Source organism: Podarcis bocagei (genome assembly GCF_964188305.1).
Source record: "Podarcis bocagei genome assembly, chromosome: 14".
Lineage (NCBI taxonomy): Eukaryota > Metazoa > Chordata > Lepidosauria > Squamata > Lacertidae > Podarcis > Podarcis bocagei.
The window spans coordinates 53607899-53627149 of NC_138139.1; the positions used below are offsets into that span (position 1 = coordinate 53607899).

A 19251-nucleotide genomic window follows, 5' to 3' on the forward strand; every position below is an offset into this window, starting at 1 on the left:
TTTTATCCTGTTTTTAGTATTCTGTTGGGAGTTGCCCAGAGAGGCTGGGGAAACCCAGCCAGATGAGTGGGGTATAAATTTTTATTATTACTACTACTACTACTAAAGGTAAAGGTAAAGGGACCCCTGACCATTAGGTCCAGTTGTGACCGACTCTGGGGTTGCGGCGCTCATCTCACTTTATTGGCTGAGGGAGCCGGTGTACAGCTTCCGGGTCATGTGGCCAGCATGACTAAACCGCTTGTGGTGAACCAGAGCAGCGCACGGAAACGCCATTTACCTTCCCGCCAGAGCGGTACCTATTTATCTACTTGCACTTTGACGTGCTTTTGAACTGCTAAGTTGGCAGGAGCAGGGACTGAGCAACGGGAACTCACCCCGTCACAGGGATTCGAACTGCCAATCTTCTGATCGGCAAGCCCTGGGCTCTGTGATTTAACCCACAGCGCCACCTGCATCCCTTTTACTACTACTACTACAATACTACTACTACTACTACTATTGTATTATTATTATTATTATTATTATTATTATTATTATTATTATTATTAGGCTTTGCATTGTGAAGTGAGATCTGCAGTGAATTTTGCCATAAGTTCTCCTCAATGAGCAGCGAAATAGCTAACTAGGGCTGTGTCCACACTAAGACATTCATGCATATGTGGGTTATTGTTTCTGTCTATGCCTTTGTGTGCCTTCATTCATACTTTACCCATAGTTGTCAACTTTTCCCTTTTCTTGCGAGGAATCCTATTCAGAATAAGGGAATTTCCCTTTAAAAAAGGTAAGCATTGACAGCTATGACCATACTTGCAATGCTTACAAAATCTATTTTTTTCTGTTTACGTCCACACCAGTGTGACATACTTGATGGAATGTATTTGGAGTTGAAGTCCGTATGTTAAACCTTAAAATTTAATTTATTTAGCTGCACTTTCGCTTAAGGGTGATGTCCCATTACCCAGTCATATTCAGAATTGGCCATTATTTAAGTCCATTTCTCTCAGTTGGTCAACCCTGGATATGAATCTGGGTGTTTATATCTATATGTTTAAGATACATTAATGTGTTTGTGTTAAGGGTTGTATTCAAGACATATTGGATTGATTGACAAACTTCAAAATAACATAAATAAAAGATTTTGGGGAAGACGCTCTTACTCAGTGAGAAAGATAAATATGCCCATTACAGCATGTGCCTATACTTCATGCAAAGTGTGAATTCAGGGGACGTGAATATTGTGATATGCAACATACTCCAATACAAAGGGTTGTTGGGAAACTGCTGTTTAAAACTGAAATACCCGCCCACCCACTGTGTGTAATTCAAGTGCTATTAAAGGAATTGAAAATGAGCAGGGAAGTAGCAGTTGTCTTTTCCCCGCAGTCATAACAGAATGTCTGACAGGCGCACAAAAAGGCATTAGGCAGAAGTAGGGGAAATTAAGCCATAATACTAATAAGACTAATACTTAGACTTGAGATAATTACTCCCCATCCCCTGTTTTCAAGTTATTTGCAAACTTTTAACTGTTTAATGACTGGGACATTTGTTTGGTTGTAAGTTGCTTTGGGTTGCCCTAATAAATAAATAAATAAATAAATACTTCTAAAATAATTCCTAATAGGGTGAAACTCGTTGTGATGCTCAAGACCTGTGAACAGGATCTCCCTGTCTCTATTTATTTTCTTTCTAATAATAAGCACCAGGGGCCCAGAATGTGAGGCTACAATGTTGGTGGCAGAGGGGCTAATCCTTTTTCCACTGCACCATTTCCCCAGTTAAAACAACCATGTCCCAAATGCTCTGCTTTCTATTGCATGTAAAACATGCAATTGCCATTTGGGCCCCGATATGTTCCCCTCGGCATGGCAACTAGGAGGTTTGGGAGGATGAATTTAGAGAAATGGCATGGTGGAAACAGGTAAACCTTGTTTCCCAAGCACTTCAACCCAGATTCGGTTCCCCAGCTGCTATTCAGGGTTTTGTTTTTTAATGTGTGAAATCCTGATCATGAAGTTTCCATGAACACTGTTTTGCAATTGGTGGAAGACTGTTATGTGTTCTAATTTTTGTATTAACATTTTAATTGTGTAGGTTTTGTAAACCATCCTGGGAATATAACTGGAGGGTGACATAAAAATGCCATAAACTGAATTACAAGAGAGGCATTTGATCCTATATCAAAAGCAATAAACATGTTGTTAAAAATGAGAAACATTAAAAATATGCCAATAAAACATTATAAATGTTTATGTTAAGGCATCTCCTGTCTTGTTGTTTTCTCTGTGTACCACATCAAGGAGGAGAACCTCCACAATATATAAATCTTCCTGTGTTGGAGAGATAATACACTTAAACCACTGTCCTGTCATTGATAAGCACTAGATCCAGATTTGTAAGGGTAAGCAGCACCAGTGTTTTCTTCTACAGTGTTAGAATCTAGGAATATTCTTCCTAGGCCATATCCAAAATAACTCATCTTGGGAGAAATACAAAATCTGGTTTGGGATCAGAAGATTCTTTGTGGTTTCTTTTCACAGACCTCTTTCAGATAGGGAGCCAGAAAGACTCAAACAAGAAAGGCTGATTGCAAAATCATTTTGCCCTTGTTTTGTGTGGATCAGAGGAAGGGCATACATACTCCTCTCTCCCTCAAGAGAACATCACTTGATTTTTTAAAAAAGGCCTTTGACTCAAACTGAATAGGAAGACTAATAAAACATTGCATTGTGTTTTGGGCTTCTCCATAGAAACAAAATGTGTCCTGGTCTAGTGCCACCAGCATAATCATATGTCATGCCTTCACCTCTGTATACAGGGTGGTGAACCATATATTTGCTTCAGCAGGATAGTAATTATTCTCTTGTTTGCAACTGATTCAAGGGGGTATAGGAAAGAACTTTGGTCACAAAATTACTGAACAGAGCACAACAGGTTCTAAGGTTTGGGGTGGTTTTTTTCATCGATGGGCTGAAGGACAACCTGGTAATATCTCAACTGTTTCCCTGATCCTCCAGCCTCATTTGAATAACATCTATTGCAAGCAGCTCTCATTGTATTCTCATTTTCCATTTGAAAGGAGGAAGCTCTCATGAAGAAGAATGGTGAAATGTGCTAGGCCTGATAAATAAGAGAGTGGAGATTCTCTTGGTACTGTCCTGAAGTCTCCTCAGAGAAGGAACATTGGAAGCAGGACCCCTCCAAAGAGCCCTTGGACATGCCTACCAGAAGATTAGAGGTCCCCAAACCAGCTGGCTCAGTTCCTGGCAGGCTCTCAGATTTTCCCTCACTTCTAGAGCAGAGGACATGGTGAGCCATTCAGGAGCTTCAGAGCTACTGCCAAAGTGCCCAGCTACCTGGGTCAATGCCTGGGTGAGAGCCAGGAAGTGATATAGCGTCCCAGTCTGAACTGCTTCATTCCAGAAGCAACAACTTTCTTACAAGCTCCGGTCATTAGTGTTCCTGAGCTGAGGAAATTGGCATCTCCTGAAAATGTCCCCTGCTCAGTGGAGTGTGCAGCAGAAACAGCTCACCAAGTGGGGTGCTTCTACTATGCTCTCTTCCCAGCAGGTGGGTTACAGTTGCTTACCAGGAGGGAGAAGTTGGTGCTGTGCAAACTCATTGGAAGGAGTTCTGCATTGGCTCTGCTGGGACATTTGCATCTCACTGACTTTCTTGTCACCTCACCTCTGCTAGTAAGTAAGAGTGACCCACCTACCAGGAAGAAAGCATAGTGAGTCTGCCCCACCTGGTGTGTTGACTTTTCAGTATTCTAAAGCAGGAATATCCAAGCTTTCTTATTTTCTTTGGGCCACTATTCTCCAGTGTGTTGCCCAGATCACAAACTACTTCCATACTGTCAACATTAACAAATGAAGACCATCACTTATGACTTGAAAACATTAGATTTATGACTGAACTTTGGAAAGACTTTTCAATCGTAGATGTGAATCAAATTTGGTAGAGGAGCCTCATGCTGTCAGCTGGCAATCCTTGCTTCGAAGGATCTGCTGTTGAATTTATAATCAAGCAAGAAATTGGTCAATACTACATTAGTTCAAACTAAACGCAAGTCTAAGGTGTGGTAAAAGATTAGACCTCATGGTTCTAAAACATCTATGGTTATGATTATGATCATTATTATTACATGTTTATTTATACCCCGTCTTTTCTCCTGACAGGCCTGAAGGCAGTTTACAGGGGAAAAACTAAGAATTGCTAAAAACACAGAAAAATCCATCATTAAAATATAATTAAACATTGATAGAATTAAAACTATATACATATATCAAATCTGTTTCAAACATACCAATAATTCCAATAAAAACAGCACGACACCAGCCCTTTAATTAAAAGTAGTCAATTCCAAAAAGCCTGCTGGAACAAGAAAACAGGTCTTTTTACACACTATGGCATGCTTCGCTTTTTCGAGCCATTAGGACTACAGAGCCTTGAAACAGTGTATGTCAGAACATGTAGCTCAAAGATAACGAATTCACTTTAGCAACAGCAGTGTGGCTGAATATGGGGATAGAAGCAGCTGTGGGACAGCAAGGTTGGCAGTGCTAAAGCTTTTCTCAATTTATGGACTAAAACTGTTGCTCTGTCATTAAAAATTCATCTCTGTCACTGTCACCTCATTCACCATCTGCTCACCAGGTTACCCTATGACAAAGGGGTGGTGCATTTCATTACTAATTTGCTTTTTGTTCGGCGCAGTATTTTCAAGTGGGCTTGCCACTGGAACAGCGAGGGGGGGACCATCAATCACATCCTCAGAGGGCTTAATAAAGCTTTTGACTACTTCCATAGCATAGCATGCTCTGGTGGTGCTATAATATATCTGAAAGCTAGGTGCTATTTTAATAACATGCGAGATAACGGAGAAAACGTCTGTGCCAACAAAGAACACCATTGCATAGTGAGACAATGAATGATTGTATTTATTTGTATTTGAAAACTGGTCATCAGCCTTCCAAATGCAAATCAGCTCCGTGCCCACCATTAGTACAGACAGTTCCCTTTGCAGACCAGTCATGTGGAAATCTGGATTGTGTAGAAATACTCCTTTTTAATTAAGTAATTTTACCATTCTGCTTTCCAATGACTGCTAGCTCTGTCTACAGCAATTGCCAGACTGGGGAGTTCAACAGGCGGAGGAGTTAAATGAGCTGAATATAAGGTGATATATTAAATAGAATCAATATTGAATATATTGATAGAGCCTGTTTGGCCCCCTAGTGTACACCAGAGTGATGAAGCAAGCTAGTAGTCAGCTCTGCTGCTGAATGGGGCTCATCAACACTTCTGATTGCCCTGCCCCTTCCCCCCAGGATTCACCTGCATTTAGCGCTGAATCAGAACAAAGGGCAATTGAGTGTTCTGCAAATTGTCGTTTGTTCTGATTTAGCGCTAAAGAGATGGTTTCCGGGGGGGGGGGGGCAAATGGTGGGGCAAAGGCAAAATCGCTCAGACCCATGGTTTCTAGGCACTGAACTGTAGCATTTGGGACACACTATGGGATCCTGTTCAGCAAAAGATGGCTATTCTGAAACAATCACTTTTCATGATAAGTAAGAGAAAAAGTGACATGAAAGGTGATGGGTTTTTTAAATCAATCACTTCTTAACAAACCAACAAACAGGGGGGAGTCCACTAATTATCACTTTGACCATAACTATATAACTCCTGGATTTCAAGAACATCTGCATCCCCCTTTTCGGAAACCAAATTAAGCCTCCCCTCTTCTGTTGTTTGAGAGAGATCTGGTCACAGGCAGAAGATGTAGAACTCTGTTCATGTCTTAAAACAGAGCTAGAATCTTCTGTGTTTATATTTGCAAAATCTTAATACATTCTGGGTTATGCCTAGCATATGTTAATGTCTTAAGGTACAAGACACAGCACCCTGGTTGAAGGCAAGCAGGTCTGGGTCTGTTCAGTGCCTGGATTAAAACTATTCATGTAATGTTCTTCCTGGGATAAAGTGGTCAGACATTACTTTTTGATTTTGTTTTTTTTTAGTGCAAACTGGCCCTATAATCGTGTTCTTTAATAAGTGACACCTGCCCAAGTTTACTATGTCTACTTTAAGACCAGGTATTATTTATTACTTTGCCACGTCATGTCCAGATAACTCATCTCTTATTTTCATTTTCTCTCTCCCTGTTTTTGGATTATGCTATAAAAGGGTCAATAATTCCTCGTCAGTGTCTTTTCCACTAAGGCTGAGGTATAGATTTGAAAATAAGCCCTGTTCTTGTTTTGCACTGATGGATGAATGTCAAATAGTAGCATTGTTGCAAACAACTCTCTAGGTTGACAGTCCCGGTGGAAAAGGGCTGTCATGACAATTTGAGTTCATAATGGATGAGTACGTGTTTCAGGAAATTTAGAGCAGTCCCATGGTGGGTTCTGAAGGTGAAGATTGAAAATGACAGGACAATCCAGCCAAAGTTAAGCATTATAAAGTCTCTTGATTTCAATGGGCATCCCATTGGCATCAGCGAAAAATAAAAATACTTGACTTTGTCTGGATTTTAGCCTATTTTTTAAACTCAGCAAATAGTGGAACAGTAATTAGAAGTATCTCAGCCTGGACTCTTTAAGAAGATGAACATGTGTTTCACTATATCACTGATATTCATAATTACCTGGTTCAGGTAATAATTCACAATTTTGCTTCATAATTACCTGAGGTCACCAAGCTTAATTGTATAATGAATTTATCATATTTTGCCTAGGAAGTTCTTCTCTGGCTTCATTTGTAACATTACACTTCTGCTGATTTTGTTAGTAAGACTGCTTTGCAGGTCTAGCCACAGAATTTATCAAATATTTGATGAGTGAAACATTTGATTTCTGTGATCAACATAATGAGATTGCGTGACAATGAAACTTGGTACCTTCCCTCTGTTTGAGTCACTTCTATTGATTTGTTTATTGCAAAATTTTATGTGGTTGTCGTCTCCAATCCAGATTTAAGTATTCTACTTCCTATTTGTTTTGGCAGGGTGTGGGTGGTTCACTTTCGAAGTGGCTCTCAGCAGTGGCTGTAGCTGTGAGCTACAATTTCCAGGGGACTATGCAACACCCTAATCACACATGTACCACCCTTCCATGCCAAGAGAGAATTCTTGGAAAATAAATGAGTCTTTTGACGAGTGGGGGGCAGGGAGATAGTTTATAATTACTATGCCAGTTCTGAATTAAACAGAGAGTTTGCACATCACTGGGTCCAGTTTTATACATGCAGTGTGAGCCACCTGCTTTGAAAGGACTTGAAAATCATATCTTAGTATTTTCAAGCATGTGTGAAATGAAAATCTGTGTACAGTTGGGTATTTGGTAGACATTCAAACATGAAAGGCCTTTGCTGAATCAGAAGCTGAGCTACAGTTTTAAACACAAGAGAATTAAAAAATTAAAACTCACTTTGTCTTTGTTAGAGAGAGATGCTGGACAGTAGAACCACATGACTTTTCAAGTGGTAGCTAACCTGTGTGGTAGGCTTTTTCTAGATTGGATCGCATGTATCATGTACAAATAGCAGCATTTTGAAAAAGATCAAGCATTTTCTTATTCAAGTGAGAAGCTGAGGCAATCACCTGGAGAAGAAAATGCTACCATATCTTGCTTGTATTATTATTATTATTATTATTATTATTATTATTATTATTATTATTATTATTATTATTATTATTGGCTATCTCTATACATCATGGTACATCATTCTGCTCTGTGGATATGGACTGCTCTGGAATATGAGTGTACCTCAAAACCAGACAAACCTAGTTTCCACAAAGAGTATGCCTTTTGCATTGTGGTTGCTCAAACAGTTGTGGGATTGGCGAATATTAATTTTTCAGTAGCGGTCATTTGCCAATGTCCTGGCATCAGGGAAGTGGAACCCTTTCTGCATTTCTTTGTTTGCCTGTTGTCATGAATGCTGGGACCTTCTGGGACCTTCACTTGCCTTGGGGTTTGGTCTGTTGGGCCACACTGCGTGAATGGAGGAGTTAGCTAGGGGCACTCTCAGTTTCTTTGCATAGCCAGGGACTTCAGTAATAACGTAAAAATCTGACTTCCAAAATAGTTTGCCTGCCATTACTGATCTTCTTCTTCAATAGCACTTGATAAGCTTCTTCTAATGGTTCCCTAGAATGTATTTAAAAACAAGTGCTTTGTGAAAGTTAATGTGACACAGAGCCAAGAAGAGGAGTGAGCAACCTGCTGCCCTCCAGATGTTGGTCTAGAACTCTCACACTCTCTGACCTTGGGCTATAGTGGGCTGATGGGAGTTGGAGTCCAACAACATCTGGACAGGTTCTCCACCCCAGCCTCAAATACTGAGCATACATTTGTACGTTTCTTTTTCTTTGCTAAAAGCAATGAAACTGCAATTAATAATTACAAAAGAATGACTAGCATATTTTTTTCTGACAGGCTCATGTCAGAAAGACTTTGCCAGAGGATGACAATCCTACAGGGAATCCCTGAGTGATTACATTGTTATTGCCCTGTAATCTCCTCATTTCTTCCTAGACTCGCTGTTTCTGAGTCGCTTAAGTTCTTGCGTAGAAGGATCAGCTCCAGTTAGATGTGATCCAAACTGAAGTTTTTATAAGGCACATAGATCCCTCCCCCGCCCCCCGGCATTTAATATTGCACAAAAAGCAGCTTGATGTTTGTATTAGCTGTGTGGAAACACTGTAAAGGGAGCTTTATCTAGGCCTTTTGACAAAATAGAATGCACTTTGGCTCCTAAACAGATGGCTGTGTTGTAAGTATAGACCAAATCAGGTTTTTGCCTTGGCTTGGATTTTATTCTGTTATGATACAGTAATCTGGCATTATCTGTTTATCATGCAATCTAGTCACCAAAAAGCTAGCAAATATTTAACTCTCCAGGAGTTGGTGTCTTGGTTGAAAAGGGGGAGAAATCAACAAAAATGAAGCCCTGAACTCCCTCTTCTTCAAGAATTGAGGTGCAGGGAAGAATCTGACTTTTCTCCTTCAGCATCCATATAAGACCATTAATGGTTGCAGTGGGGAGGAATGATCTTCTCAAGATCCATAAATGGAAAAATATTGCCTTGTTTTACATATAACCCCTATAAAGCCTAACCCTGGCCACTTTCCTGATAAATAATGCCATTTTCCTCTCTCTTAGTAAGCATCTTGAGTTTGGGGAAATTAGGGAGTTTATATGATGGGTATTTAAAATGACTGTTCCCCCCCCCATAGTGTTCCTTCACTGCTGCTTTATCCAAACTTCTGCTGTTTAAAGCCACCACTTTTCTTCTCTCAGTGTGGAAACTGTAGCACACAGAGACTCCCCCCCGGGGGGGCCTTTCTTCAACCGCACAGCAAGTAATTTACTACAGACATGAGTTCCTGTCTTTTTCTTCCTGCCTGCTCTTCCTTCTCACACATCTGCCTCCAGGGCTGAAAATGCATCATTGATGCCCCATGCAGACTATTAATCTATATTTTGCTTATCACTGTTTCAACTGGACAGAATTAACTGCTCTAGGTAGACAGGTGCCTTGCACACACCCACCCTCGGTGTTTAACATAGTGACTTTTTCAATAATGTATGTGGGGCCAGGTTACCATCTGGCAGGAAGCAGACATTATTCTCCCTATGATGGCTACTGTTTTCCTTTTCCTCTTAACCTTTCATTTGATTCCAGAGGCTTATGTTTCAGATTATCCTTGGGGGATTAGTTAACCTTCATCTTTGTTAACCTGGAGAGTCAAGGTGGTGATATACATTTGCATGTTGAACTTCCGTTAGACATGTTTACGTATTTCTCAAAATTCAACAGTGCATCATACTGTTCTCTATTCTTTCTCTATGCCAATTGTAAAATACTGACAGATTAAAGCCATTATGCCATTTTTGTCTACCTTAAAAAGTTTAACAAGCTAAGCATCCTGGAATCAGACTTCAGGCTAGAAACCCAAGGCACTGGAATAAGTAAAAAATAACAACACTGAAGGTGGAAACCGTTTTTCCTCAAGCTTTATGGCCTTCCCCCCACCCCCCAGAAACAGCAACTTCACATTTGAAAGTAAAGTTTACTTTTTCAAAGCACTTTCATTTTCATGTGGAAAATAGGAGCCTCCATCCAGAGTGCTGTTCTTGGCTATAACCCCGCACCAATTTATTTAGAAGTAAGTTCAAAAATCTATATTGAACTTTGAGTAGGAATGTGTTGTTAGGCAAAGCTTTGGACTGAATAGCAAACTTAGTATCTCATCAAATTGTGTTTCACAAAATACTTATGAAATTCTACTAAGTTTAAGAAACAAAACACTACAGTACAGGGCATACAGTTGGTTGTGAGATCCTTTGGAATGCAATTGGAACTAGAACTATCACCCATGGAGTCTAATGGGGATGCTCGCTTAAGTCTCCCCTATTATATTAAATATAGTTACAGTATTACCTGTTCTCAAAATTACAAGATACTATTGTACTCAGTGTGTGCAGATTTGTTTAGACTTGCAATTTCACATTCCAGTTTTGAGTGCACTAAGTAATTGAAGAAACTTTCTTCCATCTTAAATTAAGTAATCTCTATTACTGATTTCCACAAATCATTTCTTCATATAAGATAATCATCCCAAGGCAATACCATAAATTACTTTTATCTAAATATTATCTTGATTTACACTACAACCCTATACACACTTAGCTGGGAGTAAGACCTAATGAACTCAGTAGGGATTTAAGACATACTAGATGTATGATATACATACATACATACTAGACACGGGTGGTGCTGTGGTGTACACCACTGAACCTTGGACTTGCCGATCAGAAGGTCGGCGGTTCAAATCCCCGTGATGGGGTGAGCTCCCATTGCTCAGTCCTAGCTCTTGCCAACCTAGCAATTCGAAAGCACGCCAGTGTAAGTAGATAAATACAGTAGGTACCGCTCCAGCAGGAAGGTAAACAGCGTTTCCGTGCACTGCTCTGGTTTAGCCAGAAGTGGCTTAGGAATGCTGGTCACATGACCTGGAAAAATAGTCTGCGGACAAACGTTGGCTCCCTCAGCCAGTAAAGCGAGATGAGCGCCGCAACCCCAGAGTCATTCATGACTGGACTTAACTGTCAGGGGTCCTTTACCTTTACCTTTTTAGGTGTATGCGTAATATGAAGCAGGTTTACTGTAATATCTTGATTTTCCTTAACTGGGCTGGGGTGGGGTGCCAATACGTTCTGTGAAGGCAAGGAAAAGGTGGATCTCTTCACTCCATCCCTGAGACTGGATTGGATCAGCCACCTTTCATGTCTAAGAGCCATTTAAAAAAAAAAAATCCCCGCTGGTGCCAACATACTTAGAATTACTTTTTCTGTGGAAGGGCAAATAGATAAATTGTATTTGAATATATTGTATTTAATTTAACTGTGTTCAAATTAAAAGTTTCCCAGTTGGAAACCCCACTCCAGTTGAAACATTCTCTGTCTTATTTTCCTGTCTTCCATATATGTAGTGCAGACCCCTTAAAATTAGGGCTTATTAGGTAGAATCATAGAACTGTAGATTTGGAAGGTACCCCAAAGGTCATCTAGTCAAACCCCCTGAAATTCAGGAATCTTTGAAGTAATGTATCTCCAACAATATAGTCCCTGTCAACTTTTACCTTAATTGCAATCCCAGCACTCCATTTTTTTTTTTTAAAAAAAAATCCTTCCTAACCACCCGCTTTCAGAGCTTATCCACTTTTCTTGTTCTGCTCCTTTCCCTGGGGGGAAACCGCAATCGGACGAAAAAGCACTTTGGGTTTTCTCTGGATTGACATTTGCTCTGGTTTAGCACTAAAGAGTGGATTTTCCCTGTGAAAGGAATGGGGCATGGGTAAACTGCTTGGCCCCTTGCTTTCTAGGCACAGGGCAAGCGGAAGTGTGAGCAAGCCCTCTGTGTGGGAGCTTCGCTTATTCCAAAGTCTTTTCTGGGCCACCAATAAGTCACCTTTTGCTGATGCTAACATTGTCCCACTGCCCTCCTTGGCACCTCCTTACCAAAGGCACATCACCACCAACCGCTTAGTTCCTCTCCATCATTCCATGCAAGCAGAGTTACACCTGCCTGGCTGAGAACATAGCATAGGTCTTGGAGATCTGAGGGGAGTCATCAATATGGGCACTTAGTCTCCAAGTTACAAAATACCACTAAGATTGTGCACATTTATTAAGACGTATAATGGAATGTTCCCTCCAAGCAGCAGCAGGAGCCACTTGAGTCCTCTCTTGTGCCTTCTCCAAGTGCTGCTGCCGCCGCCGAACAGGTTGCAGTAGCATTAGCACTATATATGAATGTACTCAAGAGATGAATGCAATCAAGGGATGTACTGAAGAGATGGTTACTACAGCACAGACCATTGCAGCCTCTGAGAGATTGGTTACAACTTAAAGGTAGCATCATTTCTCCCAGAAGTCAAGATAGCAAACACAAATCATGCATCGTCCCCATTCTTCCCCTCTGTGGCCTCTGCTTTTTGAAGAAGCGTGCTGGAAAACTCTTTGACAATGATTTGTCCATCAATTGTTATAGATTTTAATTTAAAACTGGAGGTTGATTGCTGAGTAAATGTGGAAAGTCTAGTGTTGCAGGCAAGCGGACGTAAAAGGCTAGAGCAATTTTACAAGGACTGGTTTATAGAAGCATTTCTTACAAGAAAGGGCAAATTTATACTAGAATTTGCTGATTCCTCTGAGAAGATGCCACGCTAAGGGCTACCCACACTGCCGTTTATCTCATTATTTCAAGTGATTTCAGGTCATGGGGCTGAGAAGTTTTATTGTTGTTATTATTATTATTTGCCCCATCACTTTCCCTAGGAAAAACTACTGTTTACTGCTAAATCAGAACAAACATCAGTTGGGTTTTCTGCGGATGGAAGTTTGTTCTGATTCAGCAGTAGACTGGGGAATCTAGTTTCTGGGGAAAGTGGCAGGACAGAAACAAACAAATGACCCTCTCGTACCCATGACTTGAAATCATGTGAAATCACAGGACAAACAAAAGTGTGGATGGGCCCTAACTTAGGAGGTGGTACAATTACAGCTGTCAGAAGCAGCTTTGCTCTTCCTTTTCTCTATAACTTCTTTGAGCTAAGCATGTTAATTAGCTATTTGCTGCAGCTCTTGGTATATGAAGCTTCATAGGCCATACATTTGTATCTCCTGAGATTCTGATGACTTTGATCTGTCTCCACACATTCTCACTTCCCCAGAAAAGGACATTAGCATTCTCTTAACAGTGACATTTCATAAGGTTACCTCTGAGCTGTAAGTATTTTGCAAGAGGAGTTTGATTGCAGATTGCAAAATTTAAATTTGAGTTATTAAGTACAGTACTCAATTAGTCTGGCACAACAAATTCACTTTAAAAGCAACAATAGTCTTTTTGCAGTTAGGAAAGTGATGAGGAAATTGATGGAAAGACATATCACTCCTATGCAATCAAAAAATCAGGATGATTGTTCATTGTTGTATAATCTTCCTGGAAGGAAATCAGAACAAGTGCTCAACAAACAGTGAATATCATATAACCTTAAAATAGGATTTGGACAAGCAAATAAGGATGAATGCTTAAGAAGCAGGTCTGTCTGAAGAAGCCATAGGGTAGCTCTTTCTGTATTGCTGCTGTTGTTGTCTTTGCAATGAAATAGTATTTACTGGGATGACTGGAGTCAATTGTTTGAATTAAATATTAGAGCTTGATGGTGTCACTAAGAGTCAAACTTCCCAAGATGCAGAAGATATTTGTTTACATTTGCCAACATTTAAATACAAAAATCTTTGCCACTGGATCTTTGCCACTGGTGCTCAGGGACGGGATAACTTTACCTCTGTGCTGTTTTCTTGATCTAAATCATGTCTCTTCCACTCCCACCTGCTATTAGATCCATAGGGATGGAACTTAGATTTAGAAAACAGCAGAAGGAAAAGATTAAACCACCTATTGCACAGCATATCTACTTCAAAATCAGAACCCTAGAAGCTGCTTAAAGGTAAAAATACAACCTTTATCTGAATACAGATCTCCAGTGCTTCATGCAGTTTGCTTTAGGTGCTCCTTTTAATCTTTCTATAGCTAGTGTGCAAAGAATTGCAGAACTATGTGTACACTGGGTTGTGTTTTTCAAGCAGCTGCCTTTCATGCTGAATGATGAATTGCTTTTAAAATCAAGGTGAGTTTCAAAAGCAGTTTCTGATATAGCATGGGGTTAAAATAAATATATTCAAAAACCCCACTGTGTATAAACAAGTCATTGCCCATTCCTGAGTGTTCTAGATTCTGGCCTCTAAAGAAAGAGAGATCAATGAACTTCAATGATTTCCAGGCAGTGTGAGAGGGATTTCCTCTGCAAGCCTGCCAGATTTGAGAGATATATTTTGCAACTTTAGTCTTCTTGTCCTAATTTAACAAACCCTGTTTTGCCTTTTCCTCCAAATAGAACCATCACACTAGAGAATCAGCTGGTCATTCTTGCAACATCAGCAGCGGATGCTGGGTGCTACTATGTCCAGGCAGTCAATGAAAAAAACGGAGAGAATAAGACAAGCCCATTTATTTACCTGAGTGTGACAGGTGAGTACTGATTTTGAAAAATGTATTCTGAAAAGGATGACATGTGTACCATGGAGAGACATTTCACCCCACAAAAAAATAGCTTTAGCAGCGATTTTGGAGGTAGCAGTATTACCTACAAAAAGCAAGACCCTGGAAGGAATTCAGCCTTTCTTTGATTAGTGGATTCTAAGTGTGCATTAAGCAAAGAAGAGTCAGTCTCAGGGTTTAAACCTGTCACTTTCCTTGCAGAAATTCATACCAAAAAAGCCACACATTTGGGTGCCCTTTTGAATGAAAACTCTTTAATCAATCAGTATTTTTTAAAGCTGGACTTTTGCATTCTTTTCTTTTGTGTGCATTGAAAAGCTGATGCTTTTTAACTGAAGTGATGACCACATCACACACACCCAGCGCATACATTCAATATCACTCACTTGAAGCATCTAGATGTGGCTTTTATAATAATTCGTGCCCTAAAGGAAGCATTTGCAATGTGTTGTGGGTTTTCCATGGGAAAGGAACAGGGCAAGGGGGAAATCACTCAGATCCATGCATGGAAAGTGTGGGTCAAGCAGAAAACCCCTTGGACCTGTGCTTCCTTGTCATGGGGTAAGCGGAAGTATGGCCCTAATATGCTGATGATTGAGGAAGCTACTGCACTATGGTATACCTGCCTCCTAGCAGATCCTTGGGTCCTTTAAACCAGTGCAGTTTCATTTTAAATCTTACCTACAGGAGACATAGATAGTGGGTCTGTGTGATTAGAGGTTTGTGCAAACTATGGCTCAGATAATGAGATAATGGGCATCCTGCTGTGTGATCTGAATTAGAACATGTGAAGGTGCGATAGCCAAAAAATTACTAGGCAGGGAATCATCCTTGTTATATTCACAGATTCCAAAAGATGATGGATCGAAACAGGCATTTTGTTCCAGTTATGTTGTTCAGATGTTGTGAAGCAAGTAAGGCAAAATGAAATTGGTTTCCTTATTAATGGGTTAATATACGGTAGGTTTTAAAAGGTGTGTTACAGTGTTCGTATAGTGGACACTTTTCTCCTCCTTTTTAAAAAAGTACCGTGTACAAGTGAAACTATTCTCAGCAAAGATCACCAAAAGGAAAGGGTTGCATTAAACAGTTTGTATCGCAAAAGAAAAAGAATAGCTTTGAAGCGGTGCTTTTAAATACCTGTTCTAAACAGAAGTCTGTTTATGTTTTCTCTTCATGAGTTACTGGTATTTTGCTGCTCTTGATTTCATACCATTTCAGATCAACTGCTTCTGTGGTTGGTTTATATCACACACACATTCTGTATTTTTTATGCCCAGCATCTACTGTTGATTCTTTCTTTTTAGAAAAAAATGATTAATACATATAATTTAAAAGGTGAAATGCTTGCTTTTTGGTGACCAAAGCATCTACTTGCCTAATGTCTATTTTCTAAAAATGAATTGTTGAGCAGTCCAGTGATAATCAAGAGCAGTTAGTTAAATATGCAAGTGTTTTGCTAAAGAAACAACAGATTGAACTAGGCCTGCTGGTCAGCCGCATAAGAAATGCAGGGTTGCCATGGAAAAAACAATGCCAAGCAGAGCTTATTGGGACCTTGGGAGTGGCATAAGTGTCATGATCCAGCTGTTCTGTAAGATGGGCGTGAGGTGTAGACTTCTTTCTCCACACATTTTAGAATTGTCTATCTTCACGGATTCTATATAGCTATTTCTGGCTGATGTGCTTTTTAAATGGCATAGGATTTGCAAGCCATTCTCATATTTTGGTTGCAGAACTGAAGTTAGTTTCATACTAACTTATGCAGCTGCTCCTATTACTGCTTATACCAACCTCCTCATGCCAAAAGGTTGCCATACACAATCTCCCAGACATAGTTGGTAATCGGCCATCGGAAACAGTGTCCAGGCAGATATCGCTTAATTCCAGATAGATGGCAACCCATGTGAGCAGTGTCATTTTTGGCAATTTCCCTAAACAATAGCTCAAAAACTTCAATATAAAAAAAACCACAAGCCCACGTTTAGATGGCACAATAACCAAAACCATGACTAAACTTCCAATAGTGCAGCAGCAGCAGAACGAGAGGGAGAACCAAGCAGGCATGACCTGCGTCTCTGGGAGCTTGAGCGTTCATGCTAAACCATGGTTTGGCTCAATGTTAGGGATGAACTAAGCTAAGGTCACATAATGAGGAGCCAAACCCAGAAAACCTTGCAGCTTTTGGCACAGACTTCTTCTCTTACATTACAAAATGGGTTTGATAATTACGTTCCCCTCCACCTTGCTAAGTTGCCTGAAAAATCTTGAATAAAAGGTGCCGTGTCTCTCATTTTTCCCCCCCTGGCAGCAGAGGAAAAACAGCTATACTTAGAATTTAATGACATTCATTTATAAAGCAGGCTTTAATGGTCTGTATTACATAACCACTAATGCACTCTGCAGCTCATTTTCTGATCTTAATTAACATTTGGGAATAGTCAGTCTGTGGCCATGTGAATAAAACATTTGCAACACACCGTAGGCTACAAAGAATGGCATGGACATATAGCGAAGAAAACAAAATGAAGAGGGGGGAAATAAAAGTGGGATTTGAAGTCCACACAGGTGGTCTTTTGACTAATAGGGGTGAGGGTGGGGAGATAATGATTTAGAGAATAACAGGAGAAACTGAAATCTGAGGCCTTTTTTTTTTGCCAATGAAAAGGTCATAATCTTGATAAGAACTGCTTTGATGATATTTGAGTACTGGAGTGGCTGAAATGCTTTTAAGGTGTTAACCTATATATTTTTTTTAAAGAAAACAATATAATGGTGTGTGCCTTGAGATTGAAACTGAGAAGAAAGGAAACAATAAATGTACTAAACTCAACAGACATGAATAAAGCTGAACAGGATTGCAACCAGGCAGGAATAATTGAATTGTAGAAGTGTAGAGTTGAAAGGGACCCAGAGGTTCATCTATTCCAGCCCCCGGTGAAGCAGGAATCACAACTAAAAAATCCCTGGCTGATGGCCATCTAACCTCTGCTTTGGAAGCTCCAATGAAGCAGAGTCCGCCCCACTGTTGACCAGCTCTTAACAGTGTGTTCATTTCAGTCCATTGAGCCTGCAAAAGAGTGGGCTTTGTCCAGGAGGGGCAAGGAGGGCAGGGGAGAGAAGCAACAACAGGATATTGTGGGCTTGTGTGCATGTGTGCAGGAAGACAAGAACCCCCCTCAAAAAAGCAGTAGAAAAATGAAGGCATGTGCAACTGTGGCGCAATGTGGTGGAAAGGGTGCAGAAAGGGGTAGGTAAGAAGAAGAAAAAATGAAACAGCAAAACAATGTGATGGACAGGATATACTGTGCGTTTTCAGGGACACCTCCTTGAAATAGTGCAGAGCAAGGTGTGGCCAGGATTCCAGTCAAAACTTGTGGTGGTACTAATCTGCACAGTGACAAGCAGAAGGAAACAAGGGATGAACAAAATAATAATAATAATAATAATAATAATAATAATAATAATAATAATAATAAATAAATAAATAAAATTTTATTTATATTCCTCACTCCCCAGCCAAAACCGGGCTCAGAGCGACTAACAGCATAGGCCCCCAGTGTGCATAGGCCCCCAGATGAGTTTACAAGCCAGGAAAAAAACAAGACTTGTCACCCAAATCACTCCGTAGGGGATGGACAACAAGGGCGTTGGCTCCTGGGGGCTGAGGCACTATGCCCTCCCCCCAATCTTTTTTTGAGGGGGCTGGGCTTCCTCAATGTTCAGAGGGCCCTGTGTGCAATGTCACATCATGTTGAGTCCCCTCAGTCCTCAATCCTGGCCCCTCTGATGGACAATTATGTCTAGAGCAAAATTCAGAGCCTGATATGTATCTCTTAACCAATATACAGTATCCCATCTTTAGAAGTGTTAACAATGTGACATTATATCTCTGTGCATCTTCAAACACTTTGTGGAAAGACACAAGAAGTGTAGATTGAGTAAATGGCTGAAAAAGCAAGTTTCCAAAAGGTGAGCATTTGTAAGTGTTTTTGGAAGGTTGGATTCCTGTTGCAACACTAATCATCTGAAACTGCAATTCAGGTCTTTGCTTCTGGAATTCCTTGTTCAAGTTATGAAATATAGAGGTGCCTGTCACTTTAGTAGATGTATTAGTAAATTAGATATTCTCGAGCCCAATTCATAATGTTAGGAGATACAATGCGTTTTGCAGGCTTTGACGTCTTCCCTCCAAGCTTTCAGTGCCAGCTTTGAAAAACGCAAAATAAGATTGATGAAATTTTTAAAAACCTTGCCAGCCTGTGGTTCTGAAGAGTCAAAAGATAATAAAGCCAATTATTATTTAACGAAGATAAATCGTCCTCCCAAGCACTGCAAATGTAAAGGAAGGAACCCATTGTCCTGTTGATAAGATTAAAGTAGTGAGGGGGCTGAAATTTAATTCTTGGTTTGGTTATATTGTAATTAATTTGAAATATAAGGATGTCATGTTGGCCTAGCCAGTTTCCATTTGTAGTAACAAGCTGTTTTGTCCCAAGGCATCAGAGGTGCCCAGATTGCATTAAATAGCTCCTTCCTCAAATTTGTCTAGTGATTCAGTTAGCCTTATTTATAATACAAACTCTAGAAGGAGGTAATATTAAGGGTTC

General features: G+C 40.1%; 1 protein-coding gene across 7 annotated transcripts in view; it reads left to right on the forward strand.

Moving 5' to 3' along the window:
• SDK1 (sidekick cell adhesion molecule 1) overlaps positions 1 to 19251 on the forward strand; it is a 598536-nt gene that overhangs the window by 232186 nt on the left and 347099 nt on the right. For all 7 annotated transcript variants that reach the window (XM_081169333.1, XM_081169337.1, XM_081169338.1 and 4 more), the window contains exon 6: positions 14478 to 14611. In XM_081169333.1, the coding sequence (XP_081025459.1) occupies positions 14478 to 14611 (134 nt within the window). The remainder of the gene's footprint in view (positions 1 to 14477; positions 14612 to 19251) is intronic.